This window comes from Vidua macroura, chromosome 25 (assembly GCF_024509145.1).
Source record: "Vidua macroura isolate BioBank_ID:100142 chromosome 25, ASM2450914v1, whole genome shotgun sequence".
NCBI classification, from domain to species: domain Eukaryota; kingdom Metazoa; phylum Chordata; class Aves; order Passeriformes; family Viduidae; genus Vidua; species Vidua macroura.
The window spans coordinates 2,608,427-2,628,105 of NC_071595.1; the positions used below are offsets into that span (position 1 = coordinate 2,608,427).

At 48.6% G+C, this 19,679-nt stretch overlaps 3 protein-coding genes across 5 annotated transcripts in view; 1 reads left to right on the forward strand and 2 right to left on the reverse strand.

Moving 5' to 3' along the window:
* The window catches only part of GRHL3 (grainyhead like transcription factor 3), a 103,912-nt gene that overhangs the window by 31,855 nt on the left and 52,378 nt on the right, over nt 1-19,679 (forward strand). The window lies entirely within an intron of this gene.
* IL22RA1 (interleukin 22 receptor subunit alpha 1) lies at nt 4,047-11,739 on the reverse strand. Its single transcript, XM_053998913.1, has 7 exons — nt 11,608-11,739; nt 9,316-9,448; nt 8,843-9,015; nt 7,333-7,517; nt 6,729-6,864; nt 6,416-6,537; nt 4,047-5,635 (listed from the first exon to the last, which is right to left on the reverse strand). Exons 1-7 carry the CDS (start codon nt 11,648-11,650, stop codon nt 4,640-4,642), a joined length of 1,788 nt encoding a protein of 595 aa, XP_053854888.1. The 5' UTR covers nt 11,651-11,739; the 3' UTR covers nt 4,047-4,639.
* On the reverse strand, nt 14,562-18,751 carry IFNLR1 (interferon lambda receptor 1). Its single transcript, XM_053998915.1, has 7 exons — nt 18,640-18,751; nt 17,950-18,073; nt 17,545-17,726; nt 17,046-17,188; nt 16,444-16,600; nt 16,040-16,164; nt 14,562-15,845 (listed from the first exon to the last, which is right to left on the reverse strand). Exons 1-7 carry the CDS (start codon nt 18,749-18,751, stop codon nt 14,919-14,921), a joined length of 1,770 nt encoding a protein of 589 aa, XP_053854890.1. The 3' UTR covers nt 14,562-14,918.

Sequence of the window (19,679 nt, forward strand, 5' to 3'; positions counted from 1 at the left end):
CACAAAACAACTGATGCTGCTCTGAAGATCCTACAAAATCCAGAATAAACAGCAGTTTAATTGCAGATAAACCAAACTCACCCGTGAAGGCTGCAGGGAGAGCCCCTGTCCCAGGCAAGGCAAGGGACAAAGGAGGTTTCCTTCTCCCTGGTGATGACACGAGGATGACTCTCCCCAAAAGAATGTTCCCCATGTTGGAGTGCCCATCCTGCAGTCAAATATAGCCCTGCCAGGCCCTCCCCGGACAATGGGGATGGCCCGGCTGGGACACTCACTGCTCACTGCAGTGCCCACCCAACACCCTCCAATCCACCAAATCACTGCCTCTGCCAAATGATCTGAGGAGGGACAGGTGCCTCCAAACCCAGAGCACTGGAGTACGCTCTGCCCTCTAAGGAGAGAAGCTCACAAAGCATCTAAACTGAATTATGAATATTTTAACTCTGTCCAGGAATGGCCCTTGGGGTAACCTTGCCATTGCTGCCTAACAGAGTGATGTCATTTGCTTTGACATCTCTTTAGTGAATGCCAACTCCAGGCAAATCCTGGCAGTGTCTGATTACACCAGGAGCCCCAGCAACTCTCAGGTTTTGGTGGGCTGTGACTGTTTTAGTTCCTTTTTCCAGCAAACAAAGGCTTGGTGCCTCAGAGCAGGGGAGCTTTGTGCATCCAGCAGCCCATGGTGGTGTCTGAGAGTTTGGGGCAGGGTCAGAGAACAGAGATTGCTGATTTTCCATTTATTTGAGGTGGTCCTGCAGTTCCAGCATGCGGGGAAAACCCTTCCCAGCAATGTGAGGAGCAGGTGATGTTTCTTGTGGTACACTGTGGGAATGAATTCCACTATCAAATCTAGCACAATACCAGTAGGAGCCGTTTCTAGGAGCTTTACTTGCTTCACCATCCAAACCAAGAAGGAACTGAGCAGGATCAGCACCAGAACTCCCAGGAGTTCAGGTGTGAAGTTCCTTTGGTGGCTGTGTTTGTGACATTCCTGGGAGAGCAATAAACAGGAAGGACTGGGCTGGCATGTCTGAAGCACTTTGGAGTGAGCTGAGCTGACAAAGGGAAGGAGCACTCCCCTTTCATTGGCTTTGAATCCATGGCCACTTGAGTGCTTCCCTGAATTTTGTATTACGAGAAGTAATGTGTAATTATCATCTATTCTGCTTCAAATTAATAATTTCATTCATTTTGTCACATCAACCCTCTGTTATAAAATTTATTTTATTTAGACGGGCAGGCACTGATCTTTGGTCACTGTGAGCAGGGACAGAACTGAGGGAATGCCTGGACCTGGTTCAGGGTGGTTTAGGTTGGATTTAGGGAAAGGTTCTTCCCCCAGATAGTGCTGGGCACTGCCCAGGCTCCCCAGGGAATGGGCACAGCCCAGGGCTGCCAGAGCTCCAGGAGTGTTTGGACAGTGCTCTCAGCACAAGGTGGGATTGTTGGGGGGTCTGTGAGGGGCCAGGGGTTGAACTTGGTGATCCCTCTGATCCCTTCCAGTTCAGGATATTCTGAGATTCTGTGAGCTCTCCTTCATCCTGTCTGCAGAATCTGGAGCTTTCCTTTTGTCCCTCATGTAAGATTTTCCTCCCAGAACTTGTTAAAAACTCACCAGTGATTTTTCATGGTGTTCGAACACCCTCCAGTGCCAAAATAAAGGAACAAACAGGGAAGGGGAATGGGATCCTTGGTTTGCAGAGTGCTCATCCCTGGGCAAGGATCCCTGCTGAGCTTCCAGTGGGGCTGCTCAGGGAGTGAGCGAGTGCCAGCTCCCAGATTTAGCTGCGAAGACAAAGAGCAGGGCTTTGCTCTAGAGTTACAGCTGCCACCTGCTCCTCTGCTGTCCTTGTGACAACCGAGCTGCAGCGCTCACCTGTCACCGGTGTGACATCTGCTGGGGACACACGCTCCCTGCGGCAAGGCACCTCCAGCTTTTATTGCCCAGAGCTGTCAGAGCTGCTATCAGCGAGCATGGCTGAGGGGGAGAGCGTTGTTGGGCACAGATGGCTTGCATGGGGAGACCTTTGGAGCAACATTGAAATCCTGCTGTTTATCTGGAAATGTTCCTACACAGAAGGAGATGGAGGTAAGGAGGTCCTGGAGCAGCTGTTTGACAAAATTGGTTCTGAGCAGAGGAAAGCAGTGAGGTCAGCAGGGGTGACATGTTCCCTGCTCCAATAAAATTCAGCAGCATCAACATTTCTTTCCAAGCTTTTCCAAAGAGAAATAGCTTGAGAAGGGATGATCTGTGTGTTAAATTTAGGAGGTGACTCATGAGACAAGAATCAGTTTCTCTCTGTTCAGAAGATCCAGGCCTCAAAGATCAATATTGACTAAGCCATGACGAAAGCAGGAAGGTGAGGCTATTGCAGTAGGACAGGGCTCTCCTGCCTGTGATCCCTGGGCATTGCAGCTGCTGGGAGGGTGGAACAGAGAGGATGGGCTGGGGCTGGAATCATTCCTGCCTTTTGTTCAGGCAGGGGTAATGCAGCCCTGAAGGTACTTAAGGGCCTGAAGGAGAGGTGGATGTCCCAGCCTGGGGACACTTTACATCTTTAGGCCCCTGTGTGCATTCTAAAAATCCATTCCCAGACTCTCCTCAGTTCCCACCTGTCCTCCAGCAGGATGACACACAGTCATTATTTATTTATTACCCTGTGGCAGGGGTTCTGCAGAGGGATTTGGAAGGGCTTTTAAAATAGAAAATAACATAATTTTAGCAACAGATTCAAATGCTCTCCCAAGGCCCTCACCCCTTCCAGACAACTCTGCCCATACTCATCCTGTGCTGGGGGTTGTGTTTCACAACACAACCTAAAATGTTGATTATTCCCTGAGTAGCATCACTGGGAATGTTGTTGAAACAAGTTATGCAGCTCACAGGCAACTCTGAATAAGGTAATTTGCATCACTGGCTTTAAATGGATCTCCAGTGGGGGCTTAGTGGGAAAGAAATTGTTACCCCTGGGGTCTCCCAGTCCTTGGGAACAACTCCAGGAGCTGCAGCATTTCTCTGTGTGTTGTTTTTTGGGGCACAGAGTACAGGAAACAGATCAAAGGACATTCCACAAACCCTTTGGTAGTGAATGGTATGGAGGGAGCTCCCTGGGAATGTCCTGCTGGTCACTGCCCAAGCCATGCATGTATTTCAATCTTTGATACCCTCACACTTCTTCAGCACACTTGGAATTTTGACCTTTTGGCCTCTCAGGGCTGTGGTCCTTCAGCAGTTGTTGGTGCTGGAGCTCAGAGCTGAACCTTGGCCTGTAAAGTTTCTAAGACTATTCCTTTAATCCTGGGTTGAATCATCAAAAATCTTCACTTCATGAGCCTATGGCTTATTTGCAAAATCACACCAAAGCAAGTGGAATTTAACCTTTAGCTTCAGCTTTCATGGGCTGAGAAAAGCCCCAAGTGCACTTGGAGTGGCAGCAGCTGCATTTACCTCTGGTCATCATCGGTCTCTTTGAGTAAATACTTCCCCATACCAGTCAAACCTTGCTTATTCCTGTAAATGCTTTCACTTCTCTAAAACCAATGTCCTCAGACACATCTTTTTCACCACAGCAGTGGAAATGAACAGGCTGAACTGTGCTTTCCTCTGAATGAAAACTAATCACCTCCTCTGGCCCCTGAATTAGAATTTAGCTTCCTTTTGGTGGAGGTCCGAGTGCTCCAAGGATTTTGACTCCCAAAAAATGGTCATGGCAGCTCTGGAGGACGTGCCAGGAACATGGAGCAGGTTCCTCATGGGCAGGGAGAGCTCCAGACCTCCCTGGTCTCCTTTGTGCATTACTGAGCGCATGGATTGGGATTGGGATAAATTGAGATTGAGGGTTGAACTGGGAATGCTGCAAATCCTCACATCCCTGCTTGCCTGGAATGTGATCCCAGGTGCTTCATCCCTGGGGATCTCAGGGGAGGAAGAGAATGTGTGACTACTGCAGAGAAAGAAAGGAGCAGCAGCTGAGAAAGCTCAGAACTGGGCCAAGGCTGCATTAATCTGTTGCTGAGATGAAAAAGGCTTTATCTTTGTACAGGTATTAAAAAAGGCTTTATCTTTGTACAAATATTAAAAACCACAGGGGACAGGGACACATTTCACAGAACTGCTGCATCAGGAGCTGTTACCCAGTTTCAAGGACTCCTTTAAAGGCAAAGTCCATTCCAGAGAAGTGGAATACTCTTTTCCAAGTCATTTATCCAAGGGTAGAAGACCAGTAGCTATTTACATCTTTTACTTTTACTTCTAGGTTTGCATACCTGAATTTCTTCAGAGGGAGTTGCATCTTAGCCCTCTATCTTGGTAAAGAGTAAATAACAGTTTCTGTTGTGAATTTTGCCAAATTTTCAGTAAACTGAATCTGGGATGGGAAACTGAATCTTAACTGATCTTTTAAAGTAATCCAATTCATAATAAATTTGAGAATATGCAAGAAAGACCTGCTGTTTAAGTGTGAAGGTACAGTATGGCAGTGTAACAAGGAGCACTTCTATCAGTAAAGGCACCAAACTCCACAATGGAACAGTCTGACAGCCCTGAGCTGTGTTAATGCAGCCAGGATCAGCTGTGGTTTTGCATTGCTTCTGTTTCATGCAAGAAAACATCATCTGGATTTAAATACATTAAGTCATCCTAATAAAATTCTGTGTTCTCTTCCTCATCCCACTGCACTTTCAAGTCCAAATCTTTGAAGAGCATGGTGAGAGGAGTGCCCCTGTCCCGGCTTGGGCTGCTGCCTGGGGACACGCTCAGCTCTGTGCAGCCCAGCTCCTTTGCTGCTGGGAACATTTCCATGGCTGCAGTCTCTGGGAGCTGCACTCTGTCTGCAGGATGTGGGAATGGCCCTGGCAGCACCCACTGCTCCCCGTGCTTCTCTCGGGGGAAGTCGTTCCCAGTCCGGACTGAGAGCAGCACAGCTGCTGACAGAGGTGCCAGCAGCTCCTCCTCTGCAACATAGGCTGGGGCAGCTGTCCCTGCAGGCAGCAGCAGGGGCAGCTCTGCCTGTTGTCTGTAGCATCCTCCCTGTTCCAGCAGAGACAGGGACAGCTGGGACACACGCTCTGGATCTTCCAGCCCCTCACTCTGCAGCAGCAGCTGGGTCTGCCCAGGGCTCCCCTGAATCACGACTGACTCCAGTCTGTCTCTGCTCTTCCACAGGGCCACCTTTGGCTGCTGCTCTTTGTAACCCCAGTGGCTGCAGCTCTTTCCCAGCCCATGGGTTCGCAGCTCTCCATCCTCAGAACGATCTGGAGAAGCTTCTTTCAGCCTTTGTTCGGGCTGTGAGCTCCCGTCCGTGCCCTCCACGCACAGCCCGTAGGTCAGGGCCAGGCTGGAGCTGCCTGTGGCAGCAGCAATGCTCTGCTCAGCTCTCTGAGGAGTGTAAGCTGTGATGGGAGCTGGGATTTCCACCTGGGAGGGCTGAGGGGGCAGCTGCAATGCTGCAACACCCACCTGCTGCTGGTAGGGACAGGAAGGCCGTGGTGGCTCCAGGGCCCAGTCCAAATGTTGGCTCATCTGGGCCAGCTGCACTTCAGGGATGAAAGGGGAAGGTTTGGATAAGCTGAGGGGCTTTATGATGTGCTCCACTGTCAGTGTGAGAGGCTGGAATGATGGAATCCCTCTGAAGTCCTGGTGGAATAGATAAAAAAGCACGAATTAATAACAAGAAGCTGTGAGACCTTGAAGGTTTGCTTTAGTTATTCTAACATTTTCTTTGAAGAAGTGTCAGTGAAATGCAGTAACAACCACCAGGGATCTGCTCTGCTGACAAAAGAATTCTGCTTTTTTTTTTTTTTCTCCTGGAGAATGACCATTCACAGGAATATAGACATTTCTCAATGTGTATCAACTGAGCAGTCTTGAAATATGAGGAAGAAAATCTCCTGCTTTCACTTTTGCAAGATTTGGCCTAAGCCTTGCAGCAGGGAAATAGCATGAAAATCCTTGAGCTCATTAGCATGAAAACCCAGTTCTTGCTGTGGGAGATGAGGGATAGGTGAGAATCTCAGGGTTTCAAGGGGAACAGGGGATTTAGGATGCCTCAGGTTTAGCTGCCTAACCCGAGGGGCTCAGGTTGGGGCAGGTTCTGAACATCCTAAAAAGTATCAGTAAGCTGCAGTGATTGCCTAGACCAAGCTCCTTAACCCTTTAAATGAAGGAGGGTGGGTTAGATTGGGTACTAGGGAGAAATGCTTTGTCAGAGAGTGCTGAGGGTCTGGCACAGAGCAGCTCTGGCTGCCCCTGGATCCTCCAAGGCCAGGCTGGTCAGGGCTTGGAGCAGCCTGGGACAGTGGCAGGTGTGGGCCCCATTCAGGGCATGGACTAAATGACCTTTCAGGTCCCTTCCAGCCCCAGGCAGGGGTGATTCTGTGATTTCCAAGCTGAGCTGCAGTGGCTGAGGGCACTCACCAAGGCCCTGGGCTGGGCACTGCGCTGTTTGATGTATTTGTAGATCACATAAGCAGTGGCAGCAAAAACCAGCCCGGCACAGAACGCCAGGGCCACCAGACAGTAGAGAATCCACGTCTTGTCTGGGGAAAGAACAAGTGGGAAAAGAGCTGGATTAGAAAAATGTTACAATTAGCTAGGTGATGTCACAGGTTTAGTCTCACAGGAATGAATTTTTAAATTATTAAAAATTTCCATGCTGAAAATCAGTGCATTTTGTGTATCCAATATCTCAGCTGGACTTTTCAACTTTCAGCAGAGTTGAGAGCCTCACCTGCCAGTGTTTTGACCCAAAACACCTGAGGTTTGCTCCTTCTCTGGAGCAGACAGATATAAACCGTCCCGTTGTATTCAGTGTCTGGGTCCAAGTTGGAAACTACAAATTCTTTGTTGTGCTCAGTCTTTGTCCACTGTTGAAAAGAAAGGTAAGATCTGTATTTGGGCAAGATGAAATTTTCTTCAATTCAGATTGCAAAATTCAGCATAAAATATTATTTACTAATGAGGTCTTACAGGGCTCGAATTATTCTGTATGTATAGAACTCTGATTTTTCCTGAATCATATTTATATTATTTTGTTTTCCATTATTTCTGTATTTAATTCTGCATTTCAGTTTCTTAAGACTTGAACTACTTAAGTAATTTTTAGTCACCAACGGTTTTACTTTTGGCTAGTTATACAGCACTCTTGGAAAGTCCTTTTTTCCCCAGAATTTAAGAAGAAAGCTTAAAGTTCCTGTTGTCCTGAGAATCAAAGACTCCAAGACTTTCCCTTGTACATCAGAAATCTCCCCCATCCTCTGTAAACTGAGATCCTTCTCCAGCTCATCTGAAATGGGATTTACAGCAGCATCCCAGTGCCCGAGGTTGTGCTTTACCTGCTGTTGTGTCCTCTGGTTGAATATTGTCAGGTGATAATCCACAGCCCCAAATTTGCTGTAAATGTCCTCCACAGTGAGCTGCTGCTCGTCCTCACCCCGCAGGGGGGTCAGGGGGGGCCGGATCAGGAACTTTATGGAGCGGACATAGGGAATGTATTCCACTTGTGGGGCCCCTATAATGGCTGGGAAAGGCACAACAGGCAGTGTAAGCTGTGTTAACACCATCTGATATCTTAACCACACCCCAGACTCGCGGAAATTGTTCTTTCTGTTTCTACAAAAAGGTGTCTGAGCTGTATGAGCATGGCAGGAGTCAGGCCACTGCAGACAGAGGTGGTTTGGAGTTCTGTACCTTCACAGTGTTCCCAGGAATTCTCATCCCAGGCTTTTCCAGCTCCCTGTTCCCCGTCCCTGTGCAGGATATCCTCCTTCATGTGTGAGGGGTGAAATCCCACCACAGGTACACAGGTAACAGCTGCCCAAATCCCAATTCCCATCCTACACCAGACTTACAGGGCTTTTGTGCCTGCACTTATCTCTGGTGACAGGCATACGCTACACTCAGCACTGAAAAGGGCTTTAATCCAAGTTTTCACAGCTTTTTGTTGCCAAGGTCTGAAGGCTCTTCACAACCATTGGCTGCTGATGTCACCTTGAATTATTCTTGGTGATTTTTCAGTGGGAAGTTTTAGCCACAGAGCCATTGAGGTCCCCAAAGGCTGCGCTGTGTCTGCAGTGGGGCTCACTTTGGGGCTGGGACACCAAGTATCCACTGGAATGGATGCTTATCCCAGTGTTCCCATTTCACAGCTCCTGGGACTCGCTGTCCTCAGGTTGCCCATCGTGTCCCTTACTCGTTTCTCTATTCCTCTTTCCAGCAGCTCTCCCTTCCATCACACCTGGCTTTTCCTTTCTCCTCTGGACCCCACTGTAGGAATGTGTCCCCTGTTGACCGAGTGACCAAATTCTTCTTTGTCTGCTTAAAAAGGCAAAAAGCCCAGAAGTTTCTCTCCCAAATTAAGTACAAAGACACCTCATAGGCTCTTTGGGACTTCACCTCAGATCTGGGGCTGCCAAGTGGACAAAGGCCAAGAGGTCCTGCCTAGGTAATTCACCGGACAGAGAAGAGAACAAAGGAAATAATCACTTTTGTGGGGTGTTTTAGCAGGATTAAGAACCTCTTGCCCCTGGCCCGGTTTTCCTTTGTAAGAGCTTTGTTATTTTACCTTTTATTAAACCTTTTTCTATTTCCAACACTACCTCAGAAGCCATCCTGCTAATTTTATGCCATTCGGGGTAGCAGAGCTATCTCGGGTGTGATATGTTCTCTGAGAGCTCTGGCTGGAAGAGTAACACATTACTCAGCTCTCAGCTGAGGCCCTGCCGGTTCTCACTCACCTCCCTGCCCAAAATACCTTCAGCTCCCCCACCAAGCACAGCCTTGCAAGACTGAAGTGTGAGGAAATGCTGCCCTGGCAGGAAGCAGGGTTGCTTTGGTGGTACCTACTCTCCTTGCGGGGCTCGAAGCGCTCGGAGCGCAGCCAGCTGGAGGAGCAGCCCCGCGCCCTCACCCGCCCGTAGAAATGCTCCGTGAAGTTCTCTGTCTCCCTGCTGAGGTTGCAGAAGAGCTGGGTGATGCTCTGGCACTCATGCTTGGTGAGCCAGGATTTCTCCCCATACCTGAAGACAAAACAAGGGTTTGGGGTCGTTTGGTTGAACAGGACTGGAAGAAAACAGAGTAGAGAGAAGGAAATTGCTGAAGGCAAGAATAGCTCAGTAATGGAGCAAAGCAACCCAAGATGTGAAATATTTGCTTAAATGAGCATCATCTCCCACTTTGAATAATCCTGTCCCTCACTGAGTTCTCCTCTGAGCAGAATCATATACAGGCAGGAGAAACAGCAAAATCAACTTTTCTCTCTTGGCCCTTCACTCTCTGCGACCCCTAAGAACAGCCCAAAAGAAGCAAACTTCACATACTGTTTGTACTGGACATCAAACACAGTGCCAGGGGGAATATCTGCCTCTGTTTCCCACGTCAGGATGTTCTCAAAGTTTGTGGAAGAAAACTCTGCACGTTTCAGACATGATGATCTCTCTGTAGCCACAATGCCTGAAGAAGCAGAGAAACGGGTATTAAAAAGCATCTTCTGACATCTCAGCCCTCAGATGAAAATGGATCTTGTGGTATTTTGCTAAACCTGGGCTGAAAAGAAGGAGCTTGAGCAGAACAAGGCTTCAAACTGTGTTCACATCACACTCTTGCAGACAACTGACTCATCCCAAAGAAATGTAAGTCAGGAATTTATACAGAAAAGCCTCAAAAACTCTAGTCAGAAAGAGAATCCTTGATTTTCTAGTTGGGTTTCTTTAAGCACTGTTAAATGGGTGATAAAATAAGGCAAATAACCTGCTTTCAGGTCTGTGAATATCTCTGCTTTCTGCCCCTGCTCAAGGAAGTGACCTGCAGAGCTCAGTGTCACCTCCTGAAGATGTGGCCCCATTCTCCTCCCGTGCTCCATGTCCTATTGGATGGAAAGTGCCTGTACAGAGTGACACTGGGTATCTGGACTCTGGCCTGGGTGTGCCGGGTGACAGCAAACAGCTCAGCCAGCTCCCTGCTTCCCGAGCCCTGCTGCTCTTCCTTCGGGGTCAGGAATGTCACATCTTCCTGCAAACATGTCCCTGGACAGCACGACCCCACCGTGGCCCTCCTGCAGCTCTGAGGTGCTGCAGAAAAGTCCTCGAGGATTTTGTGTCTCTCTCTCTTGTCACGAGAAAACACAGTGCAAAATTTTCCTAAGGCTGATCCATAAGAGTTTCTAACTTCAGGATTTATAAACTCTGAATTCAGATTATAGGCAGACCCTCAAAGGTAAATCATTTATACATTATTCAGCTCTTGGTTTGTGGCACTGATAAACACCTGGGGCATGTGAGGGTTTCAGCCTGCAGTGAACAATGAGACCCCTGGTGAAAAAGTGAGGTGAGCAGATGAAAATAGCACAGATGGGCAAACTGAGCACTGGAATGGGGCTGACTTGGACAAGATCGCATCAAACAGAGACTAAATCCCATCTGGATCCTCGCTCCAAGCTCTCCCCCCTGGACCAGAACTGAGTGTGAGCAGCTCAAACTGCTGGCTGAATGGAGGAGGGTTAGGCAGAAGGGCACAGATCTCATCTCAGTCCTGTGTGTGGCATTTGGGCAGGGAAGTGGTGCAGAAACGGGCTGCTGGCTACTCCAGATTTTGTCCTGACTTCATCTGCAGCTCCACATTTGCCTCTGCTCATCCCAGGCTCGGCAGGAGGCAGCAGTGTGGGTATGAAGGAGTGGAATTCCCTGAGCACCCTGAAAACTTGAGTCACAAATACCCCGATCTTATCAGGAGTAGGAGATCTCTGTCTTCCCGCATTTATCCATGCTAGAACACTGTTATGCAAAGCAGCATAACACAAGCACAGTCAAGTGTGGGCAGGGGAAAACCAGGATATTTCACAGAGTGACAGTCCCTTGGGCTGAGGAGTTTCACAGGGTGAGATCCCAGACAGGAGCAGGTGAATGACATGGCTGAATGCTGAAAAGCTGTCTGGAAAGAGCAGGTTTATCCTTCATTCACCCACCAGTGAGCTTGTCACATCTGGAGTAGGATTAAATGGCTTTTAGAGGGTAGATCTACATTAGATATCAGAGAGAAATTGTTCCCTGGGAGGGTGGGCAGGCCCTGGCACAGGGTCCCCAGAGCAGCTGTGGCTGCCCCATCTCTGGAAGTGTCCAAGGCCAGGCTGGACAGGGCTTGGAGCAACCTGAGACAGTGGAAGGTGTCCCTGCCTATGGCAGGGGTGGGATGAGATGAGCTTTAAGTCCCTTCCAACCCAACCACTCTATGATGACTCCCTCATTTTAAGATTACATTATTTGTGCCTCCTTTAAAATCAGGACTGTTCTTGTATTCACTTGTGCCTTTGCTTAAGACATGAGGAGACTGATCCAAAGCCCCTGATACCAATGAATATCCTTCACTCCTGGAGGATTTGGGTCATAGCACAGTGACAAACCCTTTGAAGTAAAGGGATCTTTCCCTCTCCCTACTAATCCCTTGAGCATACCAGCCACACATGGAAGTTACTAGGAGGAGAGATTGACACAGAAGAGAACTCAGACAACAGCTCGTTCTCTAGGTGATAGTTCAGGAAACAGGAGTGAAGTGCAGACTCCAGGATCAAAGAGAAGCCCACGATCAGCGAGAGCAGAGCAGAGCTCAGGACTTACCGACCACTGAAACTCCAGCCAGGACGATCAGAAATCCCTTCATGAATGACTCTGCGGGCTGGGCTGAGAGAGCAGGCAGCTGCTCCTGTGTGCAGGTGAATCACCTTTTGGCTGAATTCTTTCTTGCCAGGCCAGGCTGGATTTGTTGCTCAGTAACAGAGCAGAGCTCCTGTCCTGCCTTCCTTGGGCTCTGAGCTCCCAGGTGCTCGGAGCCCTGCGCATGTGTGACACCGTGGAGTGACAGCAGGAGCACCTCTCCCCTGCAGTGCACACCTGACTGTACAAAGGTGCACGAGCCAGAGGCTGAGAAAATCCCCAGCTCCTGAAAAAGAGCCAAATACCTTTTTGCTGAGAGCTTCCTGCCTGAAAGCCCTCCCTGAGGTTCCTGGGGTTTGAGGTTTGCTTTTCTGGTCGGGTAACTTGAGCTTGTTACAACTCTAGACATTAAAACTTAGTGCTATGCAGCTAGTTGGTTTAATACCTGCTGGAAGCAATGCACCTATTTCCTTCAAAATTACTTCTGAATACTTTCTTAGAATGAAAATCAGCCAGAGCACTGGGGTTTTTGTCACCTGATGTGGGCAAGAGGTAGAAGAGTGGTGGCTGTTCCACAGGAGGAGCACCTGCTGTCCCACAGCTCCACAGAGACTATTGTACACCTACAATGTTTATTTTTGTGGCTGTTTACATGTAAAGTTCTGTTACTGAATCCACGTGATAAGAACTGGGAGATTGTGTGGACAAGAAGAAAGGGATACAGTCCCTTTTCCATAATGTGTTCAGCTTTTAAGGTATTATTACATTTCAAAATACAAACCCTGTGTGCTTCTGAAGCTGAATGTTGATTTCACTGCTCTATCCTTGTGGCCAAACATGTGATAGAATTCACAAACCCCTTCTGCTTCTCTCCTCATCTGTGGATTTCCTGTTCCTGATGCTGTTTCTGTTCCCTGCTTGGGTGTGGAAGGGCTCTGTGCTTCCAACCCTGCCATGGTGCATCACTGGCACTTGGTCTTTCTCAGCTCACCTGGACAAAGGCAGAGACCTCAGGTTTGTTAAACTAGACACACCTATCCACCAGTGTCTAATTAAGTACAGCTGTTTGTTAGGGTGTTTCCTGAACAACCATTTTCCTTCCCTCATGCTCCTGCTGGGTGATGGGGCAGAGCTGAGGGACCTTGGTGTGCACCTGAGCCTTCAGTTCTGAGAATAGAACTTCAGACTTTACCTCTGCCCTTATTTCTAGCAAGGTGTCACCTTTTGAATAGCCCAGGAAACACCTCTCTGAATCTTTGGGGATCTGAAAATGTCCAAATCTCGACTTTCAAGTTTAAAATTAGGATTCTGTCTTCCAAACTCTCTCAAACTTTTGATGTCCTCACAGTGTGTGGAGACTGCAGCAGACCTGGTGAGTGCTGGGCATGAGCCCTCCATGTGTGGATGTGGGCACAAGGTGGGTTCCCAGTTGGACTCGATGATCTCCAAGGTGTTTTCCTAAGGAAATGATTCCCTGATGCTGTGATAAGACCTGGAGCAGCTGCTCTGGGAGAGGGAGCACTGTGCTCTGGCCATGACTGACCCTTCTGCAGAGGAAAACAGCTCTCAAGCCCTGCTGAAAGGAAATGAGGAGTTGGATGCTGCCACCAGCTGTGCAGCTCACCTGGCCTGCAGCCTGTCCCTCAGTTCCCTGGACAAGACAAGAACAGATCCCAGGCTGCGTTTGCAGAGCTGGGACATGTCAAAATCATTTTGTAGAGATTGCACAACTTCTGAGCTTCCTGTAAGTCAAAGCCTGGGGGGTTTTCCTTGATTGCACAAGAAATTGAGTGTTGATTATATTTGGATCATCTGTGTCTTTCTAAATGAACTGGAGGGATAACAATGCAAGATGTACCTAAGGACACTTTCCAGAGGAAAAAGGAATAGTCCAGCTGGTGAATCCTTTCCCCCACCTTTCCTTTGGACTTTAATTCAGGACCTTAACGAGTACATCTTGCTGCAAGAAGTTCCCAGTCCCTCCTATCACCCCTTACTTCTTTTTTCCCCAATTCTCAAAAGATTTCAGCTTTCATACCCTCCATCAACACCCTCCCCTCATCTGAGCCCTCTCCCTGAATGCAGAGAATGGCTGGGGAGTGTTTCCCTCTTTCTTTTAATGCTTTGCTTTCCTGTGAGTCGTTTACACAAAGGCTCCTTTTGATACTGGAGTATAAAAAGCCTTTACAAGGGTATGAAGTGATGGGACAAAGGTGATGGCTGTAAACTGCCAGAGGGGAGATCTAGATTAGATACTGGACTGAAATTCTTCCCTGTGAGGGTGGGCAGGCCCTGGCACAGGGTGCCCAGGGAAGCTGTGGCTGCCCCTGGATCCCTGGCAGTGCCCAAGGCCAGGGTGGACAGGGCTTGGAGCAGCCTGGGACAATGGGAGGTGTCCCTGCCCATGGCAGGGGTGCAGTGGGATGAACTTCAGGATCCCTTCCCACCAAACCATTCTGTGATTCTTTGTTCAGTCCTGGTTTTCTAGTGACCAGAGTGACCTGGCTGGGAAGTCTCAGAATTCCACTCAGCCCAGGATGAGTTTTGTTTTAAAGGTAATATTTTTTTTCAGGATGAGCTGCAGTTCCCCTTTGTAGCTCTGGAAAACAAAACCACGTACACATGGAGATTTATATCAAAATATAATTGCTCTCAGACATTCTGCACAGCAGGAGAAATTTCAGCTTCAATAAATATAAAATAAAAAAATAAATAAACAAACATGCTGCACACTTTGGCTTTGGTTCCCTCTGTTGGAACACTGAAGGTGATTTCTGCAGGATGAGGTGGAGAACTTTTCATCCCACAAAAAATCAGATCTTGCTGAATATCTCTGTAAGGAGCTTCCAGTCAAGCTCTGGACTTACAGGGAAGCAAAGGTGACACAAAGCAGATCAAAATCTGCTCCAAATCCACGTGCAGTCACACCACTGCGTTTTCAGGCCCCAGCTGATGCTTCCACCCAGGGCTGGGTTGTGCTTTTGCCTTTCACAACCCACATGCAGCACTTCCCTTGTTCTGAAGTCTCAGGTGACCCCCAGGCAGTGCCTGTTTGCTGGGTGGTCCCTCAGATGTCCCTGCCTCCCTCACCCTGGCTGGCTCAGGTTGTGCCAGAGCCTGAGCACCTTATCAGAGGGACAGTAAAATGCGCCTTTTGTGTCCCTAAAGCCATTGCCTTGACAGGCCAGACATCAGGCTTTTGTCCTTGTTCAAGGATCTTGGATATCTGGAGCTCTCCAGCATTTCCCAGGCACTCCCCAGACCTGCTGGGTACTTTAGATCCTGCCCAAGTAATGGGAGTGCTCATAGCCTGGGAATTGCAACTTTGGATCACATTTTTCCTCTGTGTTTGAAGTCTCAAAAGCGTCACTCAGCACTGTGGACTCGGGCGGGGTCCCTTCTGTAAAACTGTCACTGCCAGAGTCACTTGCAATGCCTTCATCCTCTGCCACCTGCAGTGTCCACAAGGGGATGAGCAGCTCCGTGCTGGGATCCCCTCTGGCCTGGGATCTCGAGTCCAACTGGAGCTGCAGATCAAGGATGGATTTCTGGTATTCCCTGGAGGAATGAGGAGCTTTCCTGTGCTCATCGGGTTCAGCACAAATCCCCCCCAGCAGGGGGGGAAGGGAGGTAATTCCCAGCTTCTCATCCCTGTTTCCATCATCCTGCCCCTGCTCTCTGGCAGCTGGGAATCTCACTTCAGTGAGGGAGATTCTTTCCAAAGAGGAGCAGAGATAAAGGGATGGCTCCTCGTTTGCCTGGGATCCCGAGGTGTCCATCTCACCCTTCCCCTCTGCAAAGAGAGTGAAACCCAGGGCTCTGAGGTCAAGCACAGATCCACTGGCCACAGAGAGACCTCCAGATCCTGAATCCAAGCTGCTTTCCCCCGGAGCTGCTGGGGATGGCTGAGAGCTGAGACGTCTCTTTGGATACCGAGGCATTTCATGGTATGGGATCAAAGTGCTGCTGTCTTCTTCCTCCTCATCCTCTGACCATAACGATGATGATGATGATGATGATGATGATGATGATGATGATGATGGCAAAGGAGCCATCCATGGCAGGTGGTGTCCTCCTAAAGCTCTGTTTGTCCTCCTTTGAGGCACTGGCTTCTCTGAGCAGTTCAGATCATCACTGCAGAATTCCTTTTCACTGAGCTCCAAGTGGAAGGTTGGTCCAGCAGCTTTAAATTGAGAGAAATTCTACCAGGGAGAAGGAATGAGACAGTGAGCCTGCGATGCTTTCAAAAGAAAAGTTTGGATGTCAAAAAGGTTATTTCAAAAATGGGAATTACAAATGTAAAACTGAGAAGTGCAGAATCCCCCACTCCTCCCCAGTTGCCCTCTGAAAACCAGCAAGACTCTGAGTCAGGAGGGGACCTCAGAATTTGGCATACCAAAACCTGAGGCATCTTCCTTTGCTTGGCCTCATGTTTCAGCAGGCAGCAGATGAAGGGACCGACCACAAAGATGGGGAGGACAAACAGAAGGATCACAACCAGAAGTGGGAACTTCCACTGCGCTGATGAAAAAGACAGAAATAATCTCTTGTGAGTGGTACTTTCATAGGAATTATGGGCTCTACACTGACATACAATACTCAGAGTTTTCAGAAAACATTTCAGGCTTTTTAAAATGAAACTATTTCTACAGAAACCAGGAACAACTCAACAGAAAATCCAACCAGTCCCTTAGGAAGCTTTTTTATTTTTTATGGTGAAAACCTCTTTTTAGTGGAAATCCTTACCTTGCCCTCATCCCACTGGATGTCTCCCACATCCATTCCCGAGAAGGGCCATACCTTTGTGGTTTAACAGCACACACACGGGCTGGGAGAATTCGCTGTGCTTCAAGTTGATGCTTTCGTAGAGAGCCCTGGCACTGAAGCAGTAATTGCCTCTGAGGGCAGTGGTGTTGATGGTCACTGTGTCCTTCCTGAAGTAACCCTCATATTTCTTCTGTTGAGAGACAAAGCAGAGGATTGGAGAGATGATTCTCTCATTACTGGGGTGGTGTTTCTGTATCACCTTAGCCCATGGATCCCTTGTGTGACCCCCATGTCTGGCATCTCCCCCAGGGCTGATGGGTCCAGGTGGGAATTCCAGCTGTGCTGGGCTCTGCTCTGCCAGGGAATGCTGCCAGTGGCACCTGGACTGGGTGTTTCAAACCTCAGATCTTTAGACTGACTGTAGTGTAGCCTCCTCTTCCTGATAAAAATAGGGAACTACCAAAAAAATAAGGATGCTTACACACACTTCTACTTAGTGTCTCTGGCTTTGGTTTAGCTCTGGTTTGGCTGGTTCATTTCCTCCAGGCCCTGGATTCAGTCCCTCCCTCTCTGCCCAGAACTTTGAAGCTCTTTCAGTTCCTCCATTTCATCTAAAAAGAGCCACTTGTACTGACCTTGTCTTCAGATCCTGCTTCCCAGAGGTTCAAGTCATACTTCCAAGTGAGGTTCTCCACACAGGTGGGCAGAGGGAAGGAGGCACTGACGTGGATGGAATTGTCCCTGACATTCAGGGTCAGCACGGGGGGAGCCAGTTCCACTGCAATTGAGTGAGCAGGTGTGAGAATGGGGCTGGCTTGGCTCTTACCTTCCAGCACTCACACTTTCCATGGCTGGTCCTCACTTCCAGCAGTTATCTTGTGATAAGAGGGAGGCAAAGGACACCTCTTTATCTAGAACACCCCAGAGAGCTTGGAGCCACTTTATTCAGCTGGGACACCAATGAACAAATTCTGACACTTGCTACAAAATTCATCCTCAAATGATCCCAGCTCGTTACTGTTTGTGCTCACTCAAGTCTCTGCCATCCATAAAGCTCCTGGATACCTGTGGGGTGTGGTCTGTCTGTCTGTGGGAATGTCCTTCCATCCAGGCTGTCACCTGGCAGGCACTCACCATCTGAGTAGTAATCCTTGAACTGGGATTTCACCCACGGCGACTGGGACCGTCCCCAAACCGCCTTCACCCGAGCCCGGACTTTAACGTAGAGGTTGGAGAGGGCACAAGTCAGATTGCAAAAGGATCTGGGGATGTTTCTGCAGTGAGGAACTTTCATCCATTTGTCCAGGCGATCCTGGCTGGAAGGAACAACCGTACCAAAATATTAAACACGTGATTTATAGAGCAAGAGAAGGAAGGGTTTGGGAGGGTGGGGAGCAAGTGGTGCTCAGACTTTGGAACACTTCCCAGACGGATCATGTGGAAGGTCACTGATGATTAGGACAGTCATTAATCAGAAGAGATGCCCAGTAGTTGTCCCTGTGCCAGCCCTTCGATCAGACATGGTTTGGGAGCTCTTACCTTTCATACCTCACAGTGTAGGTCACATCTGGGGGAGAGCCTTCCCCTGGAGCCCAGGTCAAAATCATGGCAAAATCCTTTGACAGCAGTGTCACATTTTGAGGAGGGAGAAGTTGAACATGACCTGGTCAAAGGGAAAATTATGTGAATCTTTGGGGACAGGAAGTACCACTTGGTTCTCACGAAGGTGAGGCATTCATTAAAGGCTGGAAATTGGCTCTGGAAGCAGGTGTGATGCAACATTTTCCTCACCCTTCATAAAACATCTTCATCTCAACAGCTTTTAGAATTAGGACTCGTGTTTGTGTGAACAATCTGTTTTATAATTTCAAGTGGTTTTCCCTGTGTTCTTAAATTTCACTGATTTACAACCCACAAACTCCTGACTATCTGGACTATCTGGATAGCTGTCCCACCTTCTCATTCAATCCCAATCCTCCAAGGGCAGATCCTACCAGGAATTCAGAGCTGCATGTCTGTATATCCTGTATATTTTGTCCTGTATATTTTCCTGCCCCTATTTTTTCCAGTAGATCACCATGTCCATCACTAGCCCTCAACAAGACACCTTCCACAGACAGATTGTAAACTGTCGCTTCTTTACCATGGAATATTCCACTTTATTTATCTCTCTTCCTACCAACAAAGCCATATAGTGAAAAGAAAAGTAACACTCAGGTGTGCACGTACCTCGAGCCTGCTGCAGGAGGCACAGAGCCATCAGGGCTCCCACTCTCCAGCCACACACGGCAAAGCAGAACTTCTCACTTGTCATAAATGCTTTTCCTTGATCCATTCTCATCGTGTTTCCTGTGTGAATTCCAGAGGATTGAGGAACTCAGGAGCTGCACACATGCGCCCTGCCTCGCTTCCTGGTACAGCCCTGCACGTGTGACTGGGAGAGGAGCAGGTGCGAGAGGGTTTTGGGGGACAGGAAAGGTAAAGGCTGCGGCACTGCGCCCTCCAGTGGGGCACGGCTGAGCCCTGGCACGGGGGAAGAGCTGCCTCATCTTGTGGGACACCTCAGTAAAACTCTGACCTTTGGTACTTACCTGCGTGGCTGTGAAATATTAATAGGACTTCAGTAAGGTTTCAGTGCAGGAGAGAGCTATTAATAACCTAGCAACAATAAAAACAGTGAGATGGAGGCTCTGGTAGCCTGCTGTTTACAGGAGATCAAAGAGTTTCTCTTAGTTTATGCTACTACAATGTTTTTTGGGAGTTAGGGAATTACTCCACTTTACAGCTGGGGGGGTAAAGTGCAGAGATAGGACAGGGATCTGCCCCCTCCCAGTGTGGATCTCTGCCACGCTGCCAAGTGTGGGGTGCACAGGTGTGTGCTTGGAATGGCTGTGCCACTGCAGGAGAAGGGAGGAAATCCCTGCGTCAGGGATTGTTTGGCACCTCAGCTCTCCTGCCTTCCCATCACAGGCACCCCAGGCCTGTGCCATCAGCAGAGAGAATGAATCAGTGAATTCACCTCACTGGAGAGTTCCAGCAGCTTGGACAAAAGGGATTTTCCCGGGTTTTCCCCAGGTGGAAAACTCTCCCAGCCCAGCAGACAGCCCTTGACAACCCTTGGAACCTGGGAGTGTCAGGTTCTGGGTACAAAGTCACAATTTCCTCCAAAAAATCTCCATTTCTTCTTACCACGGGTTTCTGTTTCCGTGGCTGTTTTGCTACCTCTGTTTAATTTAATTTAATTTAATTTTTATGAACTTCTTGTGAAA